Here is a 20,642-nt window from a genome sequence, read left to right as displayed (position 1 = left end):
ACACCAAGCTTAATTCATTCAACCACTGCATATCTTCCACCATCGTATCCTGCCAAAGTCTTCTCTCCAATGCCAGTGGCAGCTGATGAAGTCAACGAGTCAATGAGGCTGGACAGCAGCCATGAAACCGAGGACTTGGAGAATGATGATGATTTTTTCCCTATGCCAGTCAATGAACATGACTCAGAGTCAGAGTCTGAATCAGAGGAAGAGGAAGATGACAACACCTGCACCACTCATTCGACACCACAACTACCAGGCCCCATCCCACATCCAGTCATCCTCTCATATGTCCAGGCAATGACACTAATGAAGGAGGAGCTTTGGCAAGAGCTTCAGCACATGTATCAGCAGGCTGTGGCATTAGTTCAAACAATGCAGGTCCTTACTGCACAGCTTGGTGCTGTGAATGTGCACTGCACAATGGCACAGCAGGCATTAGCTCAATCTTGACTGGAGTTAGAGAGTTTCAAGAAAAAGAAGTAGCTGAGGAAATCTGTCAAATTACAAGCCTATTTTGTGACACACCCAGAGCTTGAGGAGGACTTCAAGAAAGAGGAAGAGGAGCAGCAGCAAAAAGATAAGGCTGATCCAGAGAAACAGGCTAAAAAGAAGTCCAAAGACAAAGTGTTACGCTGACCGTCGGTCGGCGTGTGCGAACTAGGATAGGTCTTCTCAGCGACGACTCGAGTGAGTCTACTGAAGCTGAGGGTGGTTCTCAGCTTGACGGAACGTCAAGGGTTCCTCCGGCGATCTCGGTAAGACGGCGCTCGTCGAGATGCAGGGCTAGCGGATACGTGCTAAGTCGTAAGGGGGCGACTTAGAAGTGTGGTCTCACACAAGGAAGCTGGTAAGGCTTAGATGAGCAAGTTCTGGGGATGAACCTAGTAGATTAAAGTAAAGTCTAAGTACAATAGTCTGTGTCTACTTATAGGGAAGTACTACAAGTATTCTAGCTCAGTCTGTAATCAATAGTATATCTATGATCTATGATAGCAAGACATGAGGTTCAGATAAGATACATGAGGCTTAACCTCTGATCAAGCATGCTGCACCAAGGGCAGCTGCGCATAGGTACTGGAAGCGCCAAGAGCGCTCCGGATCTTCATGAAGCAACATGTGGTATGCATGCGCTGATCTAGGGTGACCATGAGGTGTACAGCCTCCATGGATCAGGTACAAGGCCGTCTAGGCCAGGGGCGGGGTCATAGCGCCAGGGGCGGGGTCACAGCGGTCCAGACCACTGTCTTTCTAGGCGCGGGCGGCGCACCGCCGCGCGGGGAGTCTAGCAGAGCGGGGGCAGGCGTAGGCAGAGCAGGGGCTCTTGTAGGTGTTACGGATGCCTGTAACACAAAGTGCATCATGCTCAGATTGAACATGACATTAAGTCAAAGACATTTGATGCATTCTCGACACTTCAGTGCAAGGATGATTTTATCACACTTGCTGGTGCTCTCAAGATTTCGAGAGATGGGACAGTCGAGAAACTTGGCAAGAATCAGAGAGTTTCTTGCTGACACTGAAAATCAGCACTTTGCTGACAATCCATGTTTTTCTGTGCTCTTCCAGACAGGAAAAACACGTTGGAAGAATCCTGCCGCTCTATCGTCAATGGGACAGGCCAATAGCGGCACCTCACAGGATAATGCAGACAATGGCGCTACTTCGTCAAATCCTGTGACTTCCAGCAATCATTTTTCAACTCTCCCATGCCGCATTCAAGTTATCCTCCGCACCTTACATCTAACCAACCATATTTTCATCAGAATCATCAATTTTATGCTAATCCAGCTGTCTACCTGCCATCTTATCCTACAATGCAGCATAATACTAGTCCGTCCAGCGGTCCTATTGCATCATCCTCGAATTTACATAGACAACCTCAGCAGCATCCATACAGTGTATATGGTCTCCCTACACATCCTCAATTTTACCACAACACTACTAATGGTCCCTCTCATACTTAGACACATCTACTAGTGAATACTGTGCTCACTGGCTCACACTAAATCCTGCCTGACCTTGCCCTCTTGCTTGACTGCCAAGCTGACTTTGAAACCAGCCTGTGTGACATATTGTGACTTACAGTGATGTTTGCATGACTGCCAACTTGTGGGGGCTGCCGATTGCAGTGGAAGGGATAGTATTACCTTGATTCTGATCACATTCTAGATAGTTTTTGATTTATAACACCCTGTTCTTCCTACTTCCATGTTTTTGTTCCTCTGATATATAAAAAAAAACATAAAGTCAATTGGTGGAAAACAGCTTGACCAAATGTTGAGATAATGTATGCTTTGCTCTCCCAACAAAATTGAAAATACAATGAGATACAACTTTTGTTTACAGAGCAAAAAATACATTATCTTAACATTTGGTCAAACTGTTTTCCACCAACTGACTTTATGTTTTTCATTATATATTAGAGGAACAAAAGCATAGAAATAGGAAGAGCATGGGGTGTTATAAATTAAAAAGTATCTAAAATGTGATCAGAATCAAGGTAATATGTTGCTCACATTCATAGACAAAAAATTATTAGCTTGATTCCAATGAAAAAATATTAAATAAAGATTCATTACAGTTGAAATTTACTCAAAATATAAGTTTATGACTTGTTGGCCCCATGGAAAAATTTAAACAAAAATATATGGCAGGGTAGATGTAATCAAAATATGTAGATCCACTGAGTAGAAGGTATATGTGAAAATTTGATAGTAACTAAGGAAAATGCAAGCAAAAATGTTAACATTTTCTAAAAGTGACCTAAGTTTATTTGAGACCACACTGGAATCAACATTTGATCCATAGGCAAATTGGTTCCTGCCCCCAGTGCCATGCTTTCAAAGATAGCATATAGTCACATCCTCTAGGTCCATAATCACACCCTGTCAGTGGTTCAGAGAACCACTCACAAGAGGTTCTTCCTACACATTATTGACAAAAGCTTGTCTCCAACATGAAGCAGCTGCATTTTTCGAGCCAGTGGCAAAAAAAATTGTGCATCGTGTGTTTCCAGACAGCATTATGACAGAGTTTGATGATTTATAACTCTCTAGGAAAGCACCTCTTTTAGGAGAGTCCCTTGGATAGATTCGCTGAGCCTGCGGCTCACCAATTTTTAGACTTGTACAGATACACTGCGGCGCACACACATAGGATTGAATACAAATCTTACCATACACGTGCATCCTTGCAAATTTTCAACGAAGCATCGCAAAGGCTGACTAGGGTCCCTGTAAATAATCATTGGGTCGTTTTAACAATTAAAATAAGTGACGCTGCTATTGTTACAAAGAAGATAATAGATCATGACTCAACCGTTCCAGTAGAAATTCTATCGCCTTCGTCCCCCCACTCCGCTGCCCATGACGACAAGTTTATTTCCCTTCTTCTTCTTGTTCCCTTGTCCGCCTGTGCTTCGCTGCTCAAGTTCGTGCCAAGCTGCGTCTAATTCCCACTCGTCCCCAATCTCTTGACTTGTATTGCGATTGTTTATGTTCGGATGTCTGAGATCTGCGGCTGATGCAGAGTGGGCAGCAGACGCGAAGCTCCTCGAACCCCAAGCACCACTAATCTGGGGGGTGGGGGACTCATGATTTGCTATCCCCTCAACTTCCACAGCATGAAGAACGGGATCGAGAGGCACGGAAAACACAGACTCCGTCCACGGCGTAATAACCTTCTCTCTTTCACGTTCCTCCGCTCGCGCACGTGCGCGGTCGTCCTTTCTACCTTTCTCCTTCCTCCTTGACCTACGGAGTTTAATCGCCCCTTCAAAATTCTTAAGGCCCTCCTGATCCACAACTCCCTCCAAGTCTGCCTCGATGAAAACAACATCTGCACCCTCTGGTGTATGTGCAAGGTACTTGCACCTCTTGCGCAGGTCGTCGTTGACAGTACCTTCAGTAGCAGATTCTACACAGACTGTAATTGTGTCTGGGAATGAAGCATAGCTGTTGAAGTGCGAGAAGAGGATCTTGATGTCGAGAGGATGTAAATAGATGGGCAGGCCAGACGCTGCTTGGTAGTAGTAGTAGGTCTGCGTAGATGGGGGAGGAGGGTTAATGTTACGGCGCTGTCTGTGACTACGATTATTAGAAGTATTGGCATGGGCAGTTGGAACGGGTGCTTGTGCTGGTGTCGACTCGGGAGTGGCAGGGATCAACATAGGAGTGTGCGAAGATACGAAAATCCCAGAGCTCGAACCTGTGGCGAGAAATTCTTCTGGTGCCTCGGGGAGTGCAGCTCCTTTCATCTCCCCAGCAAGCTTTCGCGCCCATTCAAGGTTGTGACGTCGTGTGATGTCGTCGTAATCCTTGCGAGTTCTGTCGATGGCTTCCTTGAGCTGTGGCGATTCTAAAGCAGTTGCTTTGGCAATCTGATGACGAATCTTATGATCAGCTGCATCAATAAACGAAATACTGAGTTCATCTTGCATGCTGGCCATCATCCGGCGTTCTACGGCGAGCACGTCCAAATCGTTTGAGAGATCGGCGATCAGATATTCAGGAGTGGCAAGCATGAATTTGGCATAGTCGTACACATCGGGAAGAAAGTGAAAAGGAGCCTGATGAGGTGGAATTAGGTCCGATGGCCAAGTATATGAGCGTGGTAATGCAAGGGTTGTCATCTGAGGACGTTGCATCAGTCGCATCCGCATTGTGGATCCAGCTCGAGGAGTCGCATAATGGTCCAAAAGCTCTGCGGCACACGAGGAGCCACTGGCAAAAGCAGGCTCGTCCTCTTGGAACTGAGGTCCATCGTACCACTTGACGCTTTTCAGCTGTTTCTCGTTGAGTGTGTCGAAGCAGACCGGACATCGGGCCCATTTGAGTTTGTCCGACATGCTCAAGTAATGTAAGATGCAAGGAAAACAATACACCTGGGAAATGATCTTCAGTCGTTGGTATGTAGTAGAAGACATTTACTGACATGCCCGCATTTTGTCATTCGTGGAGCAGTCGGAGGGGATAAACAGATAGGACATGTCTTGACCCCCTCCTCCTGTACAGCACGCTCCCCGCCGACAACAGTAGCGGACGCTAAAGCCGAGGACCGTGGAATAATGACCTGCAATATATCATGCCATTGGAAAAAGCTGAGTTCAACAGTGAGGTGTGAGCGGCCCAGGTACATCTTGTAAACCTTACATGTCTGGATCTGCGAAGTGGACTGTATAGTCCCCGCTTGGATTCATAACAAACCGGTACTGCGCATTCACGAACCCTGTGACACTGTAAGAAGTAGCATGACCAATACAGAAGACGATACTCACTCTCCTTGTTCCACACGGCTGAATGAACAGCTTTCTTACTCCTCCTAGGCACAATCTGAGGTTGAATCTGTCTAGGAGGAAGTGTGAAGTTCAAGAGATGGTTCAGGGACTGATTTGAGGCCATCTTCGGTGGTCGCTTCGGGGCTGTCGCCTGTGCTCTCAGCTGCGACGTCATGGAGCAAAACTGGCAGAAACAAACGTCGGTTTACTGAGTAGAATTGGTGGATCTCGTGGGGTTCTTCCCTACAAGTGGGACAGAGACCACCACGATCAGTGAACGAAATCTGTCAGACCCGTATGACTCCCGAAACTGCTTATCCGAGTCACGTGTCGGTACCGTTTGCAAGCGAGGACTAAGCTGTCGCAGTACATCAGAAGTCTAACCGACGCCGCCATGGCAAAAGGAAAAAATCAGAACCCAGCGGATGCATTCAGTGAGTCTCCTCATGTACTACATGCAGGTCTCGTAGTGAATGGCACTACCCTCAGGAAAGGCTCAACGAAAGAAAGAACTTAAAAAGGCAAGCATACACCCTTCGATGATCATATCTGGACTCAACACATTTTGGAATTATTGTCACTGCAGTAGAACAAGGCAGAGAGATCCAAAGCTCGCGACTTTGCTCTAGTCAAGAAGGACACAAGAGGTTGGTTCACCCTCTCATCTACTATAGCATTCGACTCACTGTTACTGTGTAAGATCTACAAGATGAAATCGAGAAGCTTGAGGGATTGGCAGAGCCCTCCGGCGCAGAGAAATATCGCCTGGCAGAACTCAAGGCAGAGCTAAACAAAATCATGACTAAGAAAGAGGAATACGTCCAAGAGCATCCTGAACAACGTAAACTTGTCTACCGAGTTCGTAGAGACAAGGATGAGGTCAACAAAGAGGAACCGGTTGCCGAGCAGAAACGAAATGTTTTCAATAAACATGGCTTACCTCGGCATCCTGAACGAAGCATCTACTATGATGCTATCATGAATCCCTATGGAGTACCCCCTCCAGGAATGCCTTACATGGAGAGACGTAAGTCAACCGTAATAATATACGGTGTAAACTAATTCTGATGTTCTTATTGTAGCTCTGAGGCCTGACGAGACAGCCAGTGATGACGAGGTTGATGGTGGTTAGCAAAATAATTTACTTCATATCGTTCTTTTGCTTAACATCACCTTTTCCATTGTCTAGATGACGACATCGTTATGCCTGAAGGTCCTCCTCCAACTGGCAACAACGATGACATAGTTGATAGCGATGATGACATTCCGATGCCAGAAGGACCTCCACCAAGCACTCTTCAAGGTTCGTTCCTTCCTTCGTTTAATGTACGTTAAATTCTCAAGTTAATCTCATAGAACCACCATTGCCGCCAAACATTCCCTTCAGCGGCGCTCCACATCCCCCACCGCCGCTACCACCTCCTCCGTTTGTTAATTCTGTCCCTGGTCCCCCGCCTTTTCCGCCATCTTATCCCCACCAACATTCAGCATTTGGACATACTTCCCCTCCCAGCTTCCCGCCCGGTGTCTCACCATACCCTCCTGTATCCGCGTTCATGCAACCCCAAATGCCTCCCCCACCTCCCGGGTTTTTCCCTCGTGTACAGTCTGCTTCGTCCATGCAAGATCCGCTTTCTTCTATTCCTCATCAAACGTACCAAGCACATCGTGTCAACCGCCTAACGCCCCATCCGTCACTTCCCCAAAAACCTCTGCCAGCCCCTGGTGCTGTTCTCTTAGGGATTGCTGGTAACAATACAACTACAGCCACGGTTTCGGCCGCGCCTCAATTACGGGACTTCAAGAAGGAGGCTACGGCATTCGTTCCGACATCCCTCAAGCGAAAAAAGCCTGCTACTGGGATGGCGTCATCTAAGGTCAACGCAGCCCCTTCTCTCGACGCAGGGTCAGAATCTTTGGAACCAGCACAAGCTTCGCGACCAGATCTTGTGAGCTCATTGATGGATAAATTTGGACCGGTACCTGTAGTTGCAGCAGCCTCTTTGAATGAAAAAGGTTCTTCGAAGGGCATGCAGCCCAATGTTGGGAAGAAAGATGATTATCAGAAATTTGTGGAGGAGATGGGTGACATTTTAGGTACTTCGAAGCCATGAGGCATTCGCTGCTTTTATGTTTTGACGTCCACTCGGAAGGAACAACAGTTTGCTCAGGTGATTTACCGTGTGGTCTCTTTCAATATCTTAAAAATATTCATAAAAAAATGGCATATAATTCTTTATCTCCCAAAGTCAAGGTTTATATTGAAGGGTGAGAGATAAGAGCTGCATAGAACGTGGAGCAGAGAGCAGAAAACACGAAAACATACAAAATATTATCAAAAGACAGCTAGCTCAGAGAGTTTGGATATTCCACATTCACGCGCCTGTGACTCCTTCCAGTTTCGGTCCAACAGTCGGATGCCTCTACGAGTCAAGCGACGGTCCCATTCTATCATCTCACCCTGTATTCCAGCCTCCTGAGCACGGGAAGTCATTCCATACCTTAACCACCGCACGTCGCGCATACGTATAGTTTGTAAGGAAGGAAGAAAGGGGAGGAGCCTCTCCAAAGTGACCCAGAAGTCACTGCTTGGTCGGGGAATTGACAAGATCTGGAGGGGAAAGATACAAGGTGATGATACACCAGTCAATGGCGTTTGAAATGTAATTGTAAGTGCTGGTAGCGGATATTCCAGAGAGAGGAGCCTGAGATATGGGGATGTGTTGAGTATAGTACTGGGTGATGAATGATAGCGTGTAGGCCAAGACTTTGGAGTGAAGAGAAAGATGTTACGAAGATGCTGCCCGTGCGTCTCAAGAAAGACCGACGAGAGCGATGCCGGAAAGGGAATTTCATCGTACGGAGTAAGTGACAGTGTCCGTAAACGTGGTAGGGGGGAGTGCAAAAGAGCATACATCAACAAAGAGGAAGGCATGGATAATAAAGTGAGGCTTCGCAGGTGCGGTAAATAAAGTGGGGCAGTTATATCTGGTGTTTTGAGACTTTCGGCGTTATCGAAATGTGACTCGAGATCAGTGTCATCCAAACCAATTCCAGTGACCTCAAGTAGCTCCAGATTTACGCATACCCGCAGCAACTGAACGAAATGGTCTTCACCAGTTTCCACTGCGGAATATATGAAGGGATCATAATAAATTCCGCCCAGCGCACGAATATTGGAGCTTCCATCTCTGTGTGTGAGAGACGCAAGTGCGTGACAGCTCAGCAGAAATCCAGAGTACAAAGTCAACTTTGCGAGGAACGGCAGCAGTGGGAAAAGCTGCGTCAACAGTGCGTTAACTGCATAGTATGCCGAGAAATCCAGCTCTGCGAGAATTGCCGAAAGATCAAGCACTTGCACCCAACGCCCGGGGGTAGAGTAAGGAATTCTGCGAATAGAATCCCACATCCGGTCTGCAGAGTGAAGGTGTGCAGTAAACTTTTGCAAGGAATTCACAGAGTGCAAGCACACGTTAGAATATAACAGCGGCATTGCAACTTCCTACCGCAAAGACATGTTAGTATAGTGAGACGGAGTGAATGAAATGAATGGAGGCAGTCATCTACAGTCATATGCGACTACACTCCGTCCCTCGCTAGCTTCTTGTACGTAAGAAGCCCTCTGGAAACTCAAGCTACTCGCCTTGAAACCTTTGCAGACTAGCACCAATGATAAACACGAACGCCATATATTATTGTGCGCGCGGTGTGATTGGGTATCTTGATCATCTTCGAAGAGGGCCTGCACAAAAATGCGGGACCATATTTCTGAAGGAAGAGGCTTTAGAGAAGGTCGATGAGGTAAAAGAGGTAGAAGCAGGAGGCGTCCTGGATAACGAGCAAGTGGTCTTGGGTAAAGTAGGACGGCCTCGCACATTTAGTACTGATCAGAGAAAGCTGTCTGCAAGTCTGAGCGATTTCCCGATCGGCAGTGAATATTTGAATAATATAAAGAGTCACGTGACCTCGACGCGGTACCAGTCGCGTCCAACTCAGACCTCTCTGTTCCTTGCATATTTTATAGCACGCATTAATAGTGTCTCGCTGGTCGAGAATCATCCCATCTTAAAGTTTATCCTACAAACTAGCATAAAACAAGCGTTATGGTCTTCCTTCTGCCAAGTGCCGTCTTCTCTGTTATCGTTTTGGTTATCTTGAAAGCAATGAGCATCTCTGCTCGCCCGGTTTCAGAGGTATGTCACATGAATCACTCGTACCATCTTACCATGTATAACCCGTGCCAACTACACTAGAACTCACTGAATCCCGCGAATGCGCGACGTTACTCTGAACATGTCCCCCCGATAGGCTCTGATACATTCAATCCTGGAACTCTCTCTCATCCCGCCACCGTCGCGGTCGATCCATTAGAAGCAATATTAGATGAATCGGGGCTCGGGGCACTTGATGGCCATGATACCGACGAGGGAGAAGGGCCACTAGATGAAATTGCCCACCTGAAGCCGAGAACGTGAGTCGTTCATCTTTGCGTAACTCAGGGTGCTCATCCGATTAGTTCTATAGAGGGAGAAGTCAGCAGCTTTCAGGGAGTACGTAGCCTCTCCCGGGCCTAGTAGATAGACTATAGACAAATGAAGACAGCTGTTCCTTCCATACTACGGAAATTCATGAACATCTTCCTGTCCTCGCCCGCATCGAAGCTTCCAATATTGCTGCAAGGGCGAAGACACTGATCGATACTCAAGGAAGGTGCGCACTTTGCACAAATGAGGCCTGGGTCTCTCAGCCCCCTCCGACATCTTGATCCGGGCCGCATACCGAGTCCCATAAGTTTGGTAATTACTTGCTCAGAGTCAGTGCAACAGCTCCCTACTAGGCCTCATTATCATCTTCTTGAGCGTGCAATACCACATGCCTTGATAACACTCCGGCGGCACGCCGAAGCTAACCATACTTACTATGCAGTCGTTTCGGTCTTTTCGGTGATTGAGTTGTTGACAGATTGACAAGATCAAGGTCGTGGGGAATGCTGCTCTGGAGACCAGCATCAGCCAGACCCTGCATACGAAAAGTGATGCCGGTCGATACCGTGACCGTGATGACACGTTGGGCACACGTCACTCGGTCAAAAGGGTTAGTCTCAGATTGTGGATAAGCCGCAGGTGTGTCTGAGGTGTTTTGACTGGTTGGCAGACTCAGCCATAACTCTGCATGGCCCAGCCGTTGGCAACCCAACGCCACCAACCAAATTTGGACTGAAAATAACCATATGAGATATGATGATACACGGCAGACATAAGTCCTCCTCAGAATAGATATACCGCGCACGCGAGATCACACACCTCCAGAACCTTCGAATTTACTGTGGAGTAAGACGTAATCTTATGAGAATCCAGCTGAGGACCCTGCAATTTTTCACATGATGGAACAGTACACTCTATAATGGGAGACACGAGGAGACAAAAACAGATTTCGACCAAGGAAAAATGTCACCAGCGTGGTACGTAGTTCGAAGATAGGTGAGAAAGGAAGTGAACGAATGTTGAAGAATTTTAAAAGGGCAATCTCAGCCATGAATATACAGGCGTCTAGAGAAGTCCTCTGTAGCTGACAAAGCATGAGTAAAATTGTACATCAATCCGTTGGCTGGCACTTACAATCAGGCGCTTAATGATTGATTGCAAGAATGCGTGCCTCCAGTGGAGGGTTCAATCGAGCAGCCTTTGGAAATCATGGTTTGCTCAAATGCCACGAAGCGAGGATCAAGACGCAATTCTCCCCAATCACCATGAAGAATTATGTGGCGTAACGCTGGGAAGGATGATCTGGAGAGGAAGGCAAGGTGTAGCCTGAGGCGCTCTTGAGCTTCAGTGATCATGTCTGTAACCATGCCACATGGGAATGCGTGCAAAGATATGCATTGAAGCGCGCATTGTTGTTCGAAAATAGGTGGTGGTGATGTGAAGTTAAGAAAGTAATTGAATGTCTTGACTTGAGGACAGCCACGGAGGAAGCGGGTGATCTGATCACTGAGCAAGAAACCGACATGCCTTGCGAATTCGACCGTGCAGAGGCGAGCCCCAAACACCTGCCATATGGTGTCGAGTGCGTTTTGTTCTAGTGGGAAATCCACAACGATATGGACAAGTGAAGGTAACCGCCACTGGCAGATCTGATGGACGAAGATAGGATTGATGCGTCGCAAACGAAGTGTCTTCAATGCGGGGAGCTCCAGCACATTGCCAGTTTGGGCGGAAGTCCACATCTCCCCTCCTACAATGAGATACTGGAGATTTGGGGAATGGCGCAAAACGTTTAGAAGCGAGTTTATTCCCCCAGAGCGAGTGGCATCATTGTAGTGCCACCACTCGAGCCTCTTGAGATTCAAGAAGGAGTGGCTGCGAATTGGGAATTCATAGCGTACTGCATCTGGAGGTCCCTGCATGAAGGGCCTCACCAAGGTTTCCAATTCCGGGCAATGTTGCAGAATTTGCAGTGCGAGATCCGAGCTAGTGTTGGTTATAGTACCAGTGTGAGGGTAGGGAAGTTCAAGGCGGCGGACACATCTTCCAAGCTGTTCACCCCTGTATGTCTTCCCCAATGCCTCCACGAGGAACTGTACCCCACGTCCGACCTTTACATCCTCATATAGAATGCTGAGGGCGAGGTCTCGCCAAAGCCTACACACTTGAACCACTGCGCACTTGACAGCCTTAGCATCCGCCTCTCCCTTATTGTCATGATCAAGAGATCCAAGGAATGGCTCGAAGTTTGGCACGTCAAGACCCGGCGGTGCATAGGTCGCCCAGCGAATGATATTCAACCACAGCTCCGGAGGAAGCAATCGATGGTCATGTCTGGACATCCCGGGTTGATGGTGTAAAGATAAGGGAGAGGACGGCTCCCATTTCGCCTGCGCTTCTTTGCTGACTGTGCAGCGCTTATCAACACCCTGGGCGCCTGTGCCTGCTACGTCCACCTCCTGTTCATCCGAGTCAACGCCTAGATCTCCATCTTTGTCTTTGACTTCAAGCTTCTTTTCGACTTGTTGCAGACGATCTTGTAAATCGCCACATTTCTTCTTCAAAGCCTCGTTTGCGTTTTTCAAGGCCTCATTCTCGACACTCAGTACCTGAATCGATTTCTCCGCTCTTGTGAGCTGGGCGACATTTTTATGCTCGGGTGCGGTTGCCTGCTTTCTCGGTCGTAAGAAGTTCGCCAGACGATTGACTGGTCCTGTTGCCGTGTGAGCGCTCATTACTGAGGAAGAATGAGCCACCTAGTGGTCGCTGCGCAACTGAGACAGTTCCTTTTAGAGACCTCTATGGAGATTCTCCCGGTAGACTCCGCTGAGATCGATAACGCTGGCATATTCAAATTCTGGACAATTTATTGTAGTAATCCAGATGACGTCAGGGATTGATTATTGTTATCGACTTGAGACAAGAATAAGTAGGCTATCTTATATCATCAATTGTGCATAATCTGATAACATATACATCGCTAGGAACAGAGCAAAACATTGGTCGGTATGTGGTATCGTTGAGACAGTGAAGCTAGCAAATAAAAAAACACAAGGGTTGTGGAGCAAGGAAGTGGATAATATAGCTCGAACCGCCTAATATCAACACACTTTCAGTGCTATTACAAGGAACGTAACGCTCGTATCACGCACGCATCATGACCATCGTCGTCAGGTGTAGCATAAAGAGGTAAAAACCAAAAATCCCAACTCAGTCCATTAGATGACCTGAAGGTAATTCGACGGTGCAACTGCAACGCAAGGATTAGGGTCAAGGGACTAGCGAGCAGGGCAAGATAAAAATACGCACTTCCTAATGTACCGTCTGATTTCTTTGCTTGCCACCACTTGCCTTGCTTGTCGATGATATCAAGAATCTCACCCTTAGTGAATGAGATTTCGTTTGGATCATCTGGAGAGGCTGTGTCTGTGCAAGTGATAAGCGAAAGAAGATAAGCGAAAGAGCTCTTGGCTTACAAGCATACAATGCTTTTGCTTTGTAGACGTATGCCTCTGGCCCGCCCGGGTTGGCTTCAGGTATATTTGGGCTACCACCAGTACCACCACCTGCGCCTACACCCGCTGCACCAGGGCCTATCAAGGGTGAGCCTGGACCCATACTGTTATCAGGGCCACTTAGGGAAACCGGAGCAGGATTTGGTGTGCTGTGAACACTGCCTACACCAGCTGCGGGACCAAGGCTGCGGGGTGCACCGTCCACACTAGCGCCGCCGACAAAACTATTTTGACTCCGAACCCCGGGACCTGCGCCAATACCGCCTGTTTTGTTGGCGGCGCTGTCATAGGGCATATCATGTGAACCGACACCACCGCCAGGAGAGTAGTTGGCTGTATAGCCATTGGCGCCAATATTGCTCGCACCCCGAGTCCTACGACGACGGGATGGTGGTGTAAGGCCACCGGTGCCCATAGAATTGAAGAGGTGGAATGCGAGAGAATCTTCTTCTGATGTGAAATAGATCACCCAAAGGATGTCCACGATTGCAATAATGAGCCATCCCGCAGCCATAGCGTCCAGTGCGGCCAATCCAGTAAAAATACTGTTGCTAACGGTGATGACAGCCATAACGATTGCGATAGCACCGAAAACTGATATTTGGAAACGATGCATGGCTATTGAATCGCTTGCTAGGGTGTGCAATACGCCAAGGGTTAGGAATAATTGGAGGAATATTCCAAACCACCCAACGCCAACGGATTGTTCATGGTCTAGAGGAAATAAATTAGTGCGTGGAACCATGAAGTGCAAGGTACTGTACTAACATTGAGCAGTTACGATACATTGCGAGATAAATGCGATGAACCATGCCAACTATGTCATGACGCGCTCAGTATGAAAATTGAAAAATAGAAGAGTTTAATACGTACCACCGCAAGAATTGTCGTAAACAAGAAAAGATAATGTGTTAAGATTGGGGTAAAATCTAATCCTTCGCTGCCACGGGGAGGCATAATTTGATTGTCGAGGTCAGAGTGAATTTTGGTAAGAAGATGAGTACTAGAAGTGACTTGAACGAAGAGCTTTGACGTTCATAGGACAAGACCAACTACGAAACCAACACGTGCCCAAATATTCCCACGCGACCATGGCAGTGCAAAATGTTAACCAACCCTAGATAAAGCTGTAGCGGGAAAAATTAGTGAAGTTTCGGGGTGTTTTATACCAAGGGACCTTTCCGACGGACGATGCTAGCGTTCCGTTGGCGTTTTGTCATTTGTTTTATGCTCATACCCCCGCCATCCCGAGCCCTGCAGTGACGTCTCCGTGAAGCCGGTAAATCAGTCACTGTGTAGTCAGCAGCTTTAGTCGAATCCCTATCAGCCACCACGGATCGGCTACATATCCATCGGTATATATATATTTGACTTTCAGAGTTATATGTAGTGCCATTTCCAAGTTACACGCCCGAGCAGTGTCCAGGATGTTGCTATAATCCTCAATGCCTCGATGAATTTCCGGAAAACCATCCTGAGGACAGTCAGCGTGGTGCTGTCCAGTTTCGGGATTCTCCTGGTGCGTGGCAGCTGTTCCGACTACCGTGCTTACTCATGTTCACCGGACATCAGAGTGTGCTAGCTATCTTCATTCAAACACTACTACCATCATATTGGCAATGGGTTTGGTCGAAACCACCCCCAGACGCCGGTGAAAAATCACGAAGGACAATAATAGCTCGTCGCGTCAAGCGACCCGTTCCCAGGCCAGTTGCTTCGCCGACTTCATCTTCTCTACGATCGACCAGGTCACATGAAACCATACGCAGCAGCATGGTTGATGGGGCGGTACCACAAAGCCATGTGCATGTAGATTTACCAGCCTCCCTGATACCTGCAACGAAACTGCCCATTCAACGATCTAGTCACGGTGAAGTCCCGGAAGCCCACGGAATTTTCAAGAGACATACCCTTCCAGCCTCCCCGTCTGTTAATTCGTGTCGGACAATAACTTCGCTGAAGCAAAGATCGACGCACCTCAAAGGCAGAAATTCTACGGGGTCATTTTGTAAGTCAGATTTATTCCACCGGTCTTAGTAAAATTAAATCAACGGTGTTCGCTTCCGAAGCTCGTTCTGTAAAAATCCCAGACCCACCATTACGGACACAGCCTTACGCAGCGCCATACTTTTTTCCAGCACCTGGGACACTGGAAGCCATTGATTATGTGACGAAGACGCGAGAAGAGCTTCTGCGGCCTTCTGGATTCATGCAAACCAACACGAGGAATAAGAGAACCTAAGGATGTAGTTGATAGTAGAAGTGTTGATAAGATAAGATAATGAATTGAATTGGCCGTTCCGGAGATTCCCACGTGCAGTATTGAGTTTACCTTCGGTCACCGTGTGCCGTACTGCAGACTTACTGTGAAGGGCAACAACAGTGATGGACACCCAAACACCCTTCATCACACCTAATTCGAGACCACAATCTCCGTCACAGAACTTCAATCAAACCGTCCCTCTTCTTCCCATACCACCACCACCACACTCTTCCTACCTTTCACCAAAGCTTACCATCCCTTCTCCATCCCTCCAAGTCGATCCCGACGACCTCACCCCACTTCCAATCTCTAACACGCCTAGAGATATTTCATTGGAACCTCTTTCCAGTACCGCACAACTTCTCATTTCATCAAACATGGGTTTGCGCACTCCGAAATCTGGAACACCACGTCCTCGCACCGCTGGTGAAAGTGACGGCACATCCCATGGTTCCGCAGCGCAGAGGTCTCCAGACAGACCACTTAACGTTACCGATGCGCTCAGCTACCTCGATGCGGTCAAAGTTCAATTTCAGGATAAGCCAGACGTATACAACCACTTTTTAGACATCATGAAGGACTTCAAGAGCGAAGCGTGAGTCAATCTAGATACTAGTGACGTAGACATGGATGTGCGACTCGGGAGGCGGAAAATGTCCGGTTATCTTACCGCCTAAGGGCATGGACTACACCGGCGTACGCGCCTTTCCTGTTGTGGCTGTCGTTGGAGAAGCATCCTTTTATATCGTCTATTCTTCTGCCTTTCAGCCTCGTGTTGCTAATGATCTTCTCTTGCACAGAATCGACACACCTGGAGTGATCGAGCGCGTGTCAATGTTATTCCATGGCAATCCAAATCTTATTCAGGGATTCAACACATTTCTTCCCCCTGGCTACAGAATAGAGATGTCCGCAGACCCGCACGACCCTAATATTATCACCGTTACAACGCCGTTAGGGACCACCACTCAAAGCACAAGCACCTTCGAGCAGATCTCCCGCGTCACTCGTGACCCCGCTACAACCAAGTCTTCGCTTCCTCTTCCATCAACCGCCGGCCCTGCGTTTCCCTTCCAGCCAATGACCCGTTCGATGACACCATCGATAGCTCCTTATCAGGTTCCGCACATGCCACAGTCTATGGATACGTACACCCCAGGCCTTCAAGTACCCTCCACAACTGCTGCGGCTTCCTTTCTTGGCAATTTGTCCAACCGAAACGCAGTAGAAAATAAATCTTCAGGGGAATTCAACCATGCAATACAGTACCTAAACAAAATCAAGGCACGCTATTCTGACGATCCCGATACATACAAGCAGTTCCTAGAAATCTTGCAAACGTATCAGAAGGAGCAGCGCCAAATCCAAGATGTATGTGCCATGTGCGTTAGCTCTGATGTGTATTGACGCTTGAGCATAGTCGCAAGTATACGTCCAAGTGCAGGTCTTGTTCAAGGATGCCCAAGAATTACTTAGCGAATTCAAGGATTTTTTGCCTGATATGTCGATGGCCTTGAGTGGGGCTGTCGGCATTCAGCCAACTAGTGGTCCAGGTGTGCCAACACCTTGGGTAGATGCAGGGGACAAGAACGGAAAGAAGACGCAGCTTCCGCCTAAAAAAAGGAGAAAAGCTCCAGAGAAAGAGACCACGCCTGCGCCGGCTGTGCGGACTGTCCCAAGTCGAGTGTGTGCTTCGCTAACTCTACGTCATTCGATAATAACATTCTCCTTGTGTAGGCCAAGAAGCCTAAGCACATGCACAAAGGGGCCGACCCTGACTCTCCGCAGTTCAATTCATACGGGTTACCGGAATCACCGCCCCATCATCCCTCGCAATTGCATGCTAGTATGCTACCGCCACCCCAAATGCATAATCTAGTGATACAAGGCCCCCAGCCAGTTACCAACGTTCAATCAGCACCTGATGAACTCATCTTTTTTGAGCGCGCGAAGCGCACGTTGGAGAGCAAGGATACATATGAGGAGTTTCTCAAACTCTTGAACATGTACTCCAAGGACATTATTGATGCGAAGACACTTGTGAACATGGCTCAAGTGTATTTGGGCGATGGTGATCTACTCTCGCAGTTTCGGGAAGTGGTTGGGATCGATGAACGGCAGGACAGTATCGAACATGGTCCGCCTGGGAGCATCCGTACCGGGCCGCCAGAAGCCTTGTCTGCATTACCAGCTGAGGATGGTGAGGGTCCAAGCTATCGTCGATTACCCGAGAGCGTACGTATCGAATAACTGTTTTCTAGCCAACTGACTGAAGCGCCCTTGTTTGCAGGAAGTTCATTTGGCGTGTTCCGGTCGCGATGAACTCTGTCGCTCTGTACTTAATGACGAATGGGTTTCACATCCGACATGGGCGTCTGAAGAAGCAGGCTTTATCGCGCACAAGAAGAATTCGTTTGAAGAAGCACTGCACAAGAGCGAAGAAGAACGACACGAATATCACGTCCAACTTGAAGCCCTTGCACGCACGATCGCTGTTATAGAGCCCATCAACTTCCGCATCGAAGAAATGACCAATGATGAACGCTCGAATTTCCGACTCAAGCCTGACTTTGGTGGCTTGAGCAAGAACATATACCACCGGACGCTGAAGAAAGTCTATGGCAGAGATGCTGGAATCGAGGTTATCCAAGCTCTTCAGGAGTGTCCTAGCGTCGCTGTGCCGGTGGTCCTCGCTCGGCTAAAGCAGAAAGATGAAGAATGGCGACGCGTGCAACGAGAATGGAACAAAACGTGGCGAGAGGTTGACGCCAAAAATTTCTATAAATCCCTCGATCATCAAGGGGTCACGTTCAAGTCGAATGATAAGAAGGTCGTCACTGCCAAACATTTTGTAGGAAATATTGAGTCAGTCAAAGCTGAGCAAGCAGATGCGCGCGCGCAGCAGGGTCCACCCTCATTCGGTACTGCTGTGCCAGGCTACCAACTGGAGTTTTCTTTCAAGGACATGACTGTCCTTCAAGACTCGCTTAAGTTGGTTTACTCATTCCTGGATCATTCCCATGCGCACTATACACTACAGGAACGGCGTGGAGTCGAGGGTTGGCTGCGATCATTCATTCCCCTCCTATGTATGTGCCCTGCTACCGAGTTCAATGCCGGGTTTACGCCTTTGGATGATCCACGAGACGAGGAGACCGACCAACAAGCTTTAGATGGCGCGCGGAATGATAACGGAGTCCCGTTTACGAGTGGGCGTGGCCTTTCGGGGAGCGTAATGGCGGCGGGTGACCTTCGGAAGCGTTTACTGAAATCCTTTCAAGAAAATTCCATCGGATCTGAGGGCCTGGATACATTTTCGTTATCCCAGTCAAGAGGGACCACGCCCCATTCTGAGCGTGTATTATTTGATACCACCCTGGAGGACAACACAAGCATAGGGTTGACTGCAGCCCAAAATAAATCCCCGGATCAGTGGATCCGTGATGCGTCAGCCAATCAAACCCCTCCTATTTCAGGAGACGGCACCTCTAGGCGAAAACCTTTTTTCGGGAACACAACGTTCTACACAGTGTTCTGTTTGCTACAGGTCAGGTCCCACAGTGTATACGCGTGATGTGAGCTAATTTTATCGCACACAGTTGATCTATTCTCGTCTGCTCGTATGTAAGGAACAGGGCGCTCGTCAGACTGCAAAAGGTTTAAATCCTGCGGATTGCAATCCTATCGCCATCGAGTTAGGGCTGGATGATCCGAATGGACCCTCTGCTATACTCGTACAGGCGATGGAGGCTGTGTCCAACCGTCAGACCTGTGACGCGACTGATGTCGTATACCTTTACATGTTGGAGGCATTTGAAAAGCTATTTGATAATGAACTTGACCAGGCGACATTTGAGGAACATATGCGATGGTTTTTCGGCAACAAGGTAAGTCGTGCGTTCATCTCCGGGGCCGCTACCTGACCCGGCGCATGCTCCAGGCATATTACCTTTTCACGTTAGACAAGATACTGTCTTCATTGATCAAGCAGGTAAATATAACGCTGTGCTGTTAGGCTTCGTGACTGCGCTTTCAAGTTTAGCTGAATGGGGTTTTCCTTTAACAGGTGCAGATTCTGTTGTCGGATAACAAGTGTCAGGAGCTTTGGGTGTTACTTCAACAAACGCGGAAGGTGGATGCCCTTTCCAATCAGAACATGATTCGCTATCGACGTGAGGCGGAACGTCACGTTGGTACCGACGAGCATTTGTACAGGTTCGATTGGGTATGAGAGATTTAATTTTGGGATTATTTGTGACCCTGACATGAAGTAATTCCAGCATCGGTCTTCGAAAACAATGTTCGTTCAACTGGTCGAACCGGACGATCCTAGTGTGAATGGAGATGGAACGGCGATTAGTCGGTGGCGAGAATATCTCGACTCATATATTCTACGGCAGCCGACGGAGTGGTTGTCACAATCAAAGCGTGAAAGTAAGGTATTTTTGCGAAGGTTAGTGGAAGGGACGATCGACTTATGTAAATGTGATTTGTGATACTGAATGCGATTTTGTACAAATAGGCACATGACGATCGACGAATCACAGCGAGGCACATCAAGTTGGGATTCTATGAGCATCCGGGTGAGCCTAGGCACGTACAAGATGTTCTATGAATCGAGCGCTGAAGATTTGTACGTGCGACCGAGAAGCAGAGATGAGGAGAAGGAGCTTAGGGAAAGAGCAAAAGTTCGAGAGGAAGAGCGGAAACGAAGCCGATGGTTAGCAAATGCTAATGTTGAGCTTAAATAACTGATATAGAAATAGCAATGTTATTTTTTGGTATGTGATTTATATTATAGACATGTAAGAAAAGAATTCCTTATTGAGCAACCGAGTAATACTGGACTGCTCTTAGTTATTTATTTATTTATTACTTAAGCTGGATATGGTGCCCACGAGTTAGTCCCCGCTTTTCTCCTCAGCCAACCTGCGAAGTCTGTTGTAGATTTATTCTCTCTCAAAAGTTTCAGCCTTGTTCAGAGGTTTTGATCCTCTTTTTTTGCCCGTTGACTAAACTCATTTTTATAGTCGAATATTGACTATAACGATTTTGACGACAAATTACCGAGTTCCTGCCACGCTGAAGCGGCAAGACTCTCT

At 47.7% G+C, this 20,642-nt stretch overlaps 8 protein-coding genes across 8 annotated transcripts; 4 read left to right on the top strand and 4 right to left on the bottom strand.

Annotated features, from left to right (window-relative positions):
* Nucleotides 1–3,224: 3,224 nt before the first annotated feature.
* F5147DRAFT_662674 (uncharacterized protein) lies at nucleotides 3,225–5,549 on the bottom strand. The gene is made up of 4 exons (XM_041434803.1): nucleotides 5,279–5,549; nucleotides 5,154–5,229; nucleotides 4,936–5,101; nucleotides 3,225–4,885 (listed from the first exon to the last, which is right to left on the bottom strand). Exons 1-4 carry the CDS (start codon nucleotides 5,451–5,453, stop codon nucleotides 3,338–3,340), a joined length of 1,965 nt encoding a protein of 654 aa, XP_041300002.1. The 5' UTR covers nucleotides 5,454–5,549; the 3' UTR covers nucleotides 3,225–3,337.
* A 75-nt stretch (nucleotides 5,550–5,624) lies between these two features.
* On the top strand, nucleotides 5,625–7,524 carry F5147DRAFT_662673 (WW domain binding protein 11-domain-containing protein). The gene is made up of 7 exons (XM_041434802.1): nucleotides 5,625–5,712; nucleotides 5,768–5,799; nucleotides 5,868–5,925; nucleotides 5,979–6,305; nucleotides 6,361–6,405; nucleotides 6,468–6,581; nucleotides 6,635–7,524. The coding sequence occupies exons 1-7, from the start codon at nucleotides 5,673–5,675 to the stop codon at nucleotides 7,390–7,392; spliced, it is 1,374 nt and encodes a 457-aa protein (XP_041300001.1). The 5' UTR covers nucleotides 5,625–5,672; the 3' UTR covers nucleotides 7,393–7,524.
* On the bottom strand, nucleotides 7,525–9,178 carry F5147DRAFT_662671 (uncharacterized protein). The gene is made up of 2 exons (XM_041434801.1): nucleotides 8,922–9,178; nucleotides 7,525–8,780 (listed from the first exon to the last, which is right to left on the bottom strand). The coding sequence occupies exons 1-2, from the start codon at nucleotides 9,153–9,155 to the stop codon at nucleotides 7,614–7,616; spliced, it is 1,401 nt and encodes a 466-aa protein (XP_041300000.1). The 5' UTR covers nucleotides 9,156–9,178; the 3' UTR covers nucleotides 7,525–7,613.
* A 98-nt stretch (nucleotides 9,179–9,276) lies between these two features.
* F5147DRAFT_662668 (uncharacterized protein) lies at nucleotides 9,277–9,983 on the top strand. Its single transcript, XM_041434800.1, has 3 exons — nucleotides 9,277–9,471; nucleotides 9,532–9,749; nucleotides 9,795–9,983. Exons 1-3 carry the CDS (start codon nucleotides 9,382–9,384, stop codon nucleotides 9,850–9,852), a joined length of 366 nt encoding a protein of 121 aa, XP_041299999.1. The 5' UTR covers nucleotides 9,277–9,381; the 3' UTR covers nucleotides 9,853–9,983.
* Nucleotides 9,984–10,898: 915 nt separating this feature from the next.
* Nucleotides 10,899–12,104, bottom strand: F5147DRAFT_741567 (uncharacterized protein; the record flags this gene model as incomplete). The annotated part of the gene is made up of 1 exon (XM_041439492.1): nucleotides 10,899–12,104. One exon carries the CDS (start codon nucleotides 12,102–12,104, stop codon nucleotides 10,899–10,901), a length of 1,206 nt encoding a protein of 401 aa, XP_041299998.1.
* Nucleotides 12,105–12,600: 496 nt separating this feature from the next.
* On the bottom strand, nucleotides 12,601–14,532 carry F5147DRAFT_4507 (uncharacterized protein). The gene is made up of 5 exons (XM_041429899.1): nucleotides 14,151–14,532; nucleotides 14,046–14,094; nucleotides 13,239–13,991; nucleotides 13,072–13,188; nucleotides 12,601–13,012 (listed from the first exon to the last, which is right to left on the bottom strand). Exons 1-5 carry the CDS (start codon nucleotides 14,232–14,234, stop codon nucleotides 12,981–12,983), a joined length of 1,035 nt encoding a protein of 344 aa, XP_041299997.1. The 5' UTR covers nucleotides 14,235–14,532; the 3' UTR covers nucleotides 12,601–12,980.
* On the top strand, nucleotides 14,410–15,345 carry F5147DRAFT_4515 (uncharacterized protein). The gene is made up of 2 exons (XM_041429901.1): nucleotides 14,410–14,796; nucleotides 14,850–15,345. Exons 1-2 carry the CDS (start codon nucleotides 14,731–14,733, stop codon nucleotides 15,312–15,314), a joined length of 531 nt encoding a protein of 176 aa, XP_041299996.1. The 5' UTR covers nucleotides 14,410–14,730; the 3' UTR covers nucleotides 15,315–15,345.
* Nucleotides 15,346–15,917: 572 nt separating this feature from the next.
* Nucleotides 15,918–20,291, top strand: F5147DRAFT_741562 (uncharacterized protein; the record flags this gene model as incomplete). The annotated part of the gene is made up of 10 exons (XM_041439491.1): nucleotides 15,918–16,135; nucleotides 16,341–16,911; nucleotides 16,961–17,224; nucleotides 17,278–17,775; nucleotides 17,831–19,087; nucleotides 19,140–19,427; nucleotides 19,481–19,531; nucleotides 19,607–19,765; nucleotides 19,821–19,993; nucleotides 20,063–20,291. 10 exons carry the CDS (start codon nucleotides 15,918–15,920, stop codon nucleotides 20,289–20,291), a joined length of 3,708 nt encoding a protein of 1,235 aa, XP_041299995.1.
* Nucleotides 20,292–20,642: the final 351 nt, after the last annotated feature.

Source organism: Suillus discolor, assembly GCF_016758755.1.
Source record: "Suillus discolor strain FC423 chromosome Unknown F5147scaffold_1, whole genome shotgun sequence".
Lineage (NCBI taxonomy): Eukaryota > Fungi > Basidiomycota > Agaricomycetes > Boletales > Suillaceae > Suillus > Suillus discolor.
This window is presented reverse-complemented; position numbering and strand designations above follow the sequence as displayed.

What these genes read in the sequence shown, in the direction of transcription:
- F5147DRAFT_662674 (XM_041434803.1), bottom strand. Translation starts at nt 5,453, where the DNA reads ATGACGTCGCAGCTGAGAGCACAGGCGACAGCCCCGAAGCGACCACCG. An exon ending in AGCCGTGTGGAACAAGGAGA is followed by an intron (nt 5,230 to 5,278) that starts GTGAGTATCGTC and finishes ACAGTGTCACAG; the next exon opens with GGTTCGTGAATGCGCAGTAC. An exon ending in GAATGACAAAATGCGGGCAT is followed by an intron (nt 4,886 to 4,935) that starts GTCAGTAAATGT and finishes ATCATTTCCCAG; the next exon opens with GTGTATTGTTTTCCTTGCAT.
- F5147DRAFT_662673 (XM_041434802.1), top strand. Translation starts at nt 5,673, where the DNA reads ATGGCAAAAGGAAAAAATCAGAACCCAGCGGATGCATTCA. An exon ending in AGTCAAGAAGGACACAAGAG is followed by an intron (nt 5,926 to 5,978) that starts GTTGGTTCACCC and finishes TTACTGTGTAAG; the next exon opens with ATCTACAAGATGAAATCGAG. An exon ending in TGATGACGAGGTTGATGGTG is followed by an intron (nt 6,406 to 6,467) that starts GTTAGCAAAATA and finishes TCCATTGTCTAG; the next exon opens with ATGACGACATCGTTATGCCT.
- F5147DRAFT_662671 (XM_041434801.1), bottom strand. Translation starts at nt 9,155, where the DNA reads ATGTGCGAGGCCGTCCTACTTTACCCAAGACCACTTGCTCGTTATCCA. An exon ending in TAGTCTGCAAAGGTTTCAAG is followed by an intron (nt 8,781 to 8,921) that starts GCGAGTAGCTTG and finishes TCTTTGCGGTAG; the next exon opens with GAAGTTGCAATGCCGCTGTT.
- F5147DRAFT_662668 (XM_041434800.1), top strand. Translation starts at nt 9,382, where the DNA reads ATGGTCTTCCTTCTGCCAAGTGCCGTCTTCTCTGTTATCGTTTTGGTT. An exon ending in CTGCTCGCCCGGTTTCAGAG is followed by an intron (nt 9,472 to 9,531) that starts GTATGTCACATG and finishes CAACTACACTAG; the next exon opens with AACTCACTGAATCCCGCGAA. An exon ending in GCCCACCTGAAGCCGAGAAC is followed by an intron (nt 9,750 to 9,794) that starts GTGAGTCGTTCA and finishes TCATCCGATTAG; the next exon opens with TTCTATAGAGGGAGAAGTCA.
- F5147DRAFT_4507 (XM_041429899.1), bottom strand. Translation starts at nt 14,234, where the DNA reads ATGCCTCCCCGTGGCAGCGAAGGATTAGATTTTACCCCAATCTTAACA. An exon ending in TTACGACAATTCTTGCGGTG is followed by an intron (nt 14,095 to 14,150) that starts GTACGTATTAAA and finishes GTCATGACATAG; the next exon opens with TTGGCATGGTTCATCGCATT. An exon ending in ATCAGACGGTACATTAGGAA is followed by an intron (nt 13,013 to 13,071) that starts GTGCGTATTTTT and finishes CTTGCGTTGCAG; the next exon opens with TTGCACCGTCGAATTACCTT.
- F5147DRAFT_4515 (XM_041429901.1), top strand. Translation starts at nt 14,731, where the DNA reads ATGAATTTCCGGAAAACCATCCTGAGGACAGTCAGCGTGGTGCTGTCC. An exon ending in CCAGTTTCGGGATTCTCCTG is followed by an intron (nt 14,797 to 14,849) that starts GTGCGTGGCAGC and finishes ACCGGACATCAG; the next exon opens with AGTGTGCTAGCTATCTTCAT.